General features: G+C 36.2%; 1 protein-coding gene across 2 annotated transcripts in view; it reads right to left on the bottom strand.

The window, feature by feature from the left end:
• Positions 1–469: 469 nt before the first annotated feature.
• Positions 470–7,269, bottom strand: part of USP12 (ubiquitin specific peptidase 12) — a 32,465-nt gene continuing 25,665 nt past the window's right edge. Inside the window, exons 7-9 of one of the 2 annotated variants that reach the window (XM_083855817.1) lie at positions 5,570–5,767; positions 3,767–3,845; positions 470–3,244 (exon numbers count right to left, since the gene is read on the bottom strand). In XM_083855817.1, coding sequence (XP_083711943.1) covers positions 3,143–3,244; positions 3,767–3,845; positions 5,570–5,767 — 379 coding nt within the window. In that variant the 3' untranslated portion in view covers positions 470–3,142. The remainder of the gene's footprint in view (positions 3,245–3,766; positions 3,846–5,569; positions 5,768–7,269) is intronic. The other variant, XM_083855818.1, reaches the window with a different exon arrangement.

The following is a 7,269-nucleotide window of genomic DNA, read 5'->3' as shown; positions in this document are numbered from 1 at the left end:
ACAGCAAGTTCCACATCCTTTTTTTTGTTTGAAAACGTGTCCTGGGTTGCAGTGTAGGATGTACACAAAGTATTTATTCTATTACCATCTTCATGAACTGTTAAACCAGGTGGGGCAGTGTCTTCCCAGGCCCCCTTCCTTTGGGCTCTTCTGCTAATGGCCCACCAATGCCTTGCCCATGACTCACAGGTATCTCCCTCCAGGAGTTATCTCTGTTTAATGGGCCATCAAGGACCCACTTCACACTCATCATCCCATTGTGAGATGCTCCGCCCAGGAGGAGGAGCCAAGCATTCTCACCTGGATATAATCTGGGATTTGGGACAGGACAAGCAGCCCTTACCTACTGGATTCCCAGAGGACCAGAGCTACCAGACCTTTCTACAGGATCACTGCTTCAGGAAGAGCACCTCACCTGGACTGCTTCCACCATCCTGCTCAGGTTGTATTCTGACTCTGTCAGTGGTCCTTTGTGTTATTGCATTTATTTTATTTTATTTTATTTTATTTTTACCTTTTTACCTTTCTTCTTATTAAATTGTATTTCTGACTTGGAGCCTCTCACTCATTTTGCTTTCAAACCACAACAAAACGTTATAAAGTACAAAAGGCAGGACTGACCATCTGGGCTCCACAAAGGATACAGGATGTATCTTTAGAGAATGTAACTTTATTTAATAGAAGTTTTTTGCTCCAATATACAAAATAAGGGACTGCAATCCCAATTAACATTTACATAGTTACACAGCAAATAAATTCCACCATTTACAATGACTGACAACTTTCCCACACTCCTCACTGTATTACAGTCAAGAAAAATCCTACAATGTTTTACATACCAATCAGTTATATTTCATATTTGTCTCTTTTAATTCCGTTTTAAGTTGTAGTTTCTGACATCAGTTTAATTAAGAACTTACAATTATTCCAGCTGCGCTAAAAGAAGAATGAAATATATAATTTGGAGTACTTTCTCAAAACCCCTATACAAAATAAAAGTCAGTATCTTATAAAAATACATAGCAGGAGTAAAACCAGTGAAACAACAAAAATGTTTTGACTTTTGCTAAGGTATAAAACATTTATCAACTAGCCTCAGCTTTTAACTACGTTAAAACAAAAGAAAAAAAAAGAAAAAAAAAAAGAAAAAAAAAGACCAAACAAATTAGCAAAAGGTAACATGACAGTTCTTTTGCAATACTGTACCTTTAGTATGCACAGGACTTCATCCTTCTAACATGCACCATTATCCAACTGATTTACCCCTTTAACCCTTTTTCTAAATAGATGTTAATTAACATTACTCTAATCCTTTCAGAAAAATTCAATCATATTTTTCTGCACCTCCCACAATATTTAGGCTTTACTTTACAATGCTGGTAGTTTAATAATGATACATAATCTTCTATAAAAGAATTCTAGCCAAACCAAGGCGTTAGAAACTCTGCATCTTACAAAAGCGATTTGTTATAGTATGACAGTTGCTAAATAGCCCAATTTATTTAGTGACCCTGTTAAAGATTTGTTCAACTGAGTGAATAGGTGAAGTCATTTCCTGAGCTAAAAGATACAGGTAAGTAAATAGTCAGTTATAGCAGCAGACAGGAGACATTCTTTTTAAAAGTTGTAACAGTATCAATAAAATAACCTTAGAAAATTACAGTAATGTAAAAATCACTAGCTGACAAGGGAGTGACAAGGACATCCAAGACCTGATTGCCATAATCTGGAATGCACATCCAATGACTTTCCAGAAATTACATTCAGCTACTGTCAGACAATGTACTCCTAAGTGAAGAATGTCAAATAGTTCACATTTCTTACAGATCAGGTGTTTTGTCAAGATTTAATTCTTAATGCTGTTTCATAAACCTAAAGCAAGGTAAACTGCTTAGTTTCAAAAAATTCCACTATACAAGACTTAAATATTATTACTTTTACAGGAATGTGGTATCTTCGGTCTCATGAAATTCCAAACCTATTTCTTCTTATTACTCAGACTTAATGTTTAACAGAAGTTGATCTGCTTTTAGGAGAAGACATAATATTCTTAAAATAGTTTACTTTGGTCCAAATCATTCTAATTTGCCTAAAGTATGAACCATTAAGAAATCATCAAAGAACTACACAGACCAGTAAACCACCACTGCACCATTTTCTTATGATTTAAGTCTTTTACATAAGTTTGATCACTTTTTTTCACCCATTAATGGGAAGAGTCTGTTCTGATTTAATTAAATAAAGTACCTGAGTTAGATACCAGTTCCTCCAGAAGGAAATCTCTCTTCTGTGTTATCAATTTTTTTCAGATATTGTAGGTGTTATTTTTGTACTTTTTATTTTCTCTCCTTTAATATTTGAACATAATTAGCTTAAATTCAAATGAATATATAAAATTTCCAATACTTGTTAGAATAAAGGACAATACACAAAATCCTAAGTTACAATAATTTATAAATAAAAATAAACTATTACAAACCAAGTCTTTCCCCATAGGGAGATTAAAAGCCATAATCTTGACTGATTGTTCCCGATCACACATTATAAATAATGAAAGCTTCTCCAGAGAAGCAAAGCATCCTTGCCTCCCTGACACCACTTTACACCTTCAGTTAAACCACTTCCATCAAGAAGGCAATTTGAGTTGGGCCCAGACATAACCTCTTGTTCACATGTTAATCCTCCAAACCTCATTCCTTCAAACTTAAGCACAGAAAACTAACTTCAGAGGGAATCCTTTACCTTTTATACACCAAGTCTGTATAAAATACAGATTTCTAATGCTCCTAACTGCACCAATCCGGCGGCACAGCGAGAACCTGGTTCAAAGGCCACTGGAAGGCTTCAATGGGCTTTGAACTAGGACCACAGGGATGGTATTCCCCAAAGGAAAGCTCCTGCAAGAGTGGCTGGTATCTCTCTTTTTGCTTATGGGATGCAGTGGAGATGTGCAGTCAGCATGATACCTGAGCAAATAAAATGAAAATGATACAAAAGTTTTAAGAACCCCAAACTCTTTACTTAGTTGTGTGCAAACTGTGCTATTGCCCCTAGAGCTCCCTGCTTTCCTTCTCTTCAGTGCTTGCTCCATTCCGGGATAGAGATGTGAGACACAAAAATCTCTCCTTGCTACAGCTCCCTCTCAGTCCCGAGACTGATAGAAGAGGATGTAACCAGACTCAGAGTTCTTCGAGATGTCTGATGTCAAACCATAGAATTCTTCAATAGCTTGTGCATCAATTTTCTGGATGTAAAAACAGAAAAAATTGAAGTAAGAATGTCTTGCATAATATACACATAAAATTAGGTTCTGCTCTAAAAGTTATTGTCAAACCGAATTAACTTCCCCATAATTACATAAAATAATAAAATCCAAATAATTCTTAAACTTGTTGTGTTTCAACTTCCCCTCAGCCATCAACTGCACATACATAATTTTTTAAGTGTTGTTGTAAGTATTGCATTAAGTTCCTATGTATTGTAAGCTAAAACTCAATTTATCTGTATCGTTATTTGTCTTCTTGCCACAGAATAGCTTATTAAACAATGGTGAAAGACAGTGGTCATAAACAAAAGAAGATCTTTTAAGTATAAAAGCCTAAATGCAATTCAAAGTGTTGTACAGTCAAATTGTAAGGCACAGCTCTGCACACACAATTATTGCTCACTTAGACTGGTGTTGAAGCTTCTTTTCATCAGCACACAGCCATTCTACTTTAAATAATCATATCCACAAGGGGGGTGCATGTGCTCTGGTTGGGCTTACCTCAACAATATCATCATCAAAAAGCAACCAAAAATCATGACTCTTCACTATTGCAATATAATGTCCTCTGTTAGGGCCACTGTAAAATAAAATTAGGAAAGAACATAAACCATAACACACATATATGCGGAGATGCATTCCCTTTAATTGTTCTTCTCATAGAAAAGCAATACTTAACAGTAATTAAAATAGCTACTGCTACAATTTCTGTTTGGATGTGTCTTGTCTTTTTTTTTTTTTTTTTTTACTCTCTACTTACATCATCCTCATAATATAGTCTTACATATTATGCTAAATAAAGGATTATAATTTCAAATAAGGAATGAGTAGCACAGGCACTGAAAATATAAATGAAATCTTAAACACAGACACAGTAGTGAAATCAAGAAAGCATTCTGATATTTCATAAAGACAGAATAGATCCCAAACTATTTCTGATCTTCAGAAAGAAAAAAGCCTGTAGAGCTGCTGCTCATCCACAGTCTCTATCTGGTTCACTGTTAAAAGAAACTGATTTAAACTGGCAGTTTAGGAGTCTCCAGAAGCCCAGCAATGAGAAGGGCTCCCAATTAAAACTGTTACAATGCCCAGCCTCTTCAGGTATGGCAGACAAGAAATTTCTCCATGACTATGCCAGAAAAAACAACCCACCAAAACTTTGGGAGTGTCTTACATCTCATCAGGTTTCAAGTACGGAAATAGTACAATTTCTGAAACAGCTGAACCTTACAACTGAAAGTGTACAATCAAGTTCAAGCAGTTCTGGAACTGCCTGAACAGGCTAGCAGCACTCCCATGGCTTTTGTGCCCAGATCAGGGAGGGAAGGTTGGCATCCCTGGGGGAGATGATTGTGTACCAGATCACACAATGAAAGCAGGGGCCATCTCCTGCCCATGGCTGCAGCTTCAATGAAGGAATGGTCAGAATGGCCAGAAAGAATTCCCCTTATAATAAAGACCAAAAGTGTCCTAGAAAACCATGGCACAAAGGCTTATTTTCCAAAATTGTCCAATTTGAGATCTATTTATCTCTTTAGTCACTGTGAGAACAGTGAATAACTGGAGCAAACTGCCCAAAGAGAAAGGGAAATTTCAGAAATTCCTTGTTCTGAAACTGGGACCAGTGCAACCTAATCTAATGTCAAAGTTACCCTGCTTCGAGTTTTAGTATTTGACCTCACAACATAAATTACTCTGTGATACTAGATGTCAAACTGTAATTTTCAACTTTGGGGGTTTTATGTACTCAATAAGCAGTTTGTAGAACAATCTAGTTTTAAGCCTTGAAGCCACAACAACATCTGCTGAACATAGCAAAATCAAATACAAACCTAACAGTCCTATTTTGAAAGCAATGAAACAAAGTAATCAACAAAACACACAATATATGGATATATTTCAGAAAATGTTGCTCAAGCCTTAAGGAAAAAACACACCCTAAAGGAAATGCTTTATAAATTAATCTTTCTATAAAGCTTTCCTTCCTAAGAAAGCTTTCTTCCTTAGAAACTGTTGTTAAATATTATGATATGATGTTGTACATTTTGTGTTGGGTTTTGTTTAAACATAGTTAAGTTCACATAAAGATCTGTAATGTGAAATATAGTTACCACTTTTCACAATGATCTGTCAAAGCAACAGGGCGATAATGGCAGTTTCTCCCCACAACACTTTTTTTTCCAAAAAAGTTTTCTTTTTAAGGTCTTTAAATGCTATTGATTTCTATGATACTGGCTTTGTGTTATTCTTTTAAGCACAGTTATGCTTATAGAAAAATCTCTTGCTTAAAACAAGAGGTATTACCTTCCACAATGAACTACCACAGCAACAAGGTCATACATTCTGTCAGGATTGGTGGCATCTCCTGAGGTGTTAAATAAACGAAGCTCTAAAGGAAAAACTACTCTATAAGAGAGTTTTGTGTATCGATGCAGCTGATCCATGTACTTAAATCTCTTCAAATGGAGAGCCAGAATCATAGGCAGCTTTTTTACTTTCATCCTGAAAAAAAGAACAACCCCAAAAAAACAGCAGTATTTCCAATACTCATGCAAAACATTCAGTCAGTATCAACAAACAAGAAACTTGTTTTACTGAAGTCTAAAATCTTGGTAAGCATTAAAAGAAACCAAAATAATCAGCTGTTTAAAAGTATATTGTGTTGCTAAACTAAAGGGAGATTTTTAACTGAAAGAGAGAGAACTGAAAATGTATTTTAAACAGTAAGATATAAAAACAGCTGTGATGAACTCGCATAATAATTTACATAGCACAGAATTACATAGCACAGAATTCAATTTTTAAATATATCAACCCATACCTTTCCAGAGTTCCCAAAAACAACACTGAGATACAGTGTGGGTATTGCAACAGAGCTATTTCAGAGGTCCTGCTGCAACTGAATTTCCCAGTAAACCAGCCAAGTCAAACAAGCTCTTTAAAACAAGCTTTGTTACATCATTTTGTCACCTAAGTATTACTCCAAGTTTTCCTAGCCATTCATTTAAAACTTCCAAGGGACACAAACAACCCACTGTTATCCACCTGCTATCCAAACAAGATAAGGCTGTTCTGTGGCACAGTAATTTTGTACAAATGTTGTAGCAATGTTTTAGGGCACTCAAAGCCAGAAAGTGACCAGCACAGTCCTGATGTTTCAAACTCTCAGCCCCAAAAGGCAACTCAAAAGTCTCTGCAATACAGCCCAGGTTTCACACGTCTATTAAGATCATACCTTCAGAATGTTTGGAAATCTGTAAAAGACAACCCTTTTTCAAAAGATAGGAGACTGTGGACAAATTCCTTGACAACTCACCTGCCCACAAAAGAACTAGGAAATTAAAACAGCTAGAAAAAGGCAGAAAGATGGCAGAAGTAACTATTTTTTAGGGAGAGTTACATTTTTATTATATTATGGCTATAATTTCTGCTCTCTTGTCAAAACTAAGTCCTCTCCTTATAATGTAAGCAAGTTTGGTAGTAGGAGCTCTTTCAATGGTGAAGAAATTTGGTACACCATCTTTGCCAGCTGAGTAGCCCCCATCACAGATAAACTGTTTTATAGAGATGGAAGAAAAATACGACTGTAGTGAAACTGAACTTATGCCCCACGTGAAACTCAAAATACAAACAATCAAAGCTGTGTTTTGCCAATATGGAAGTGCCTACGGGACAGGTTTATGTCAACCCTCTTTGTATTGGTCAGGGATCACACAGAAAAATAGCTCAGGCAACAGAAAACAGGCCAGGCCTGGATTCACCACCTCTACCAGACACCAATTAGTAAGCTTAGGCAACATGGGAAGGCAGACTTAGCAGGTGAGATATGCAAAAGCTGTGTATGCAGTCTAAGGTAAACCAAATAACCAGCAGCAGTGGTATAACCAGTAAAGCATGTCAGAGTTCCCACTCCTTCAGCCAAATACTTCCTCAGATAATAAACAACCACACAGTACACAAATTGACAGGGTTTTCAAAGGTGTAAACAAGACTAGAACTATTAG

Source organism: Zosterops lateralis (assembly GCF_965231275.1).
Source record: "Zosterops lateralis genome assembly, chromosome: 2".
Lineage (NCBI taxonomy): Eukaryota > Metazoa > Chordata > Aves > Passeriformes > Zosteropidae > Zosterops > Zosterops lateralis.
The sequence above is the reverse complement of the archived record's forward strand: the minus strand, read 5'-3'. Positions and strand labels throughout refer to the sequence as shown.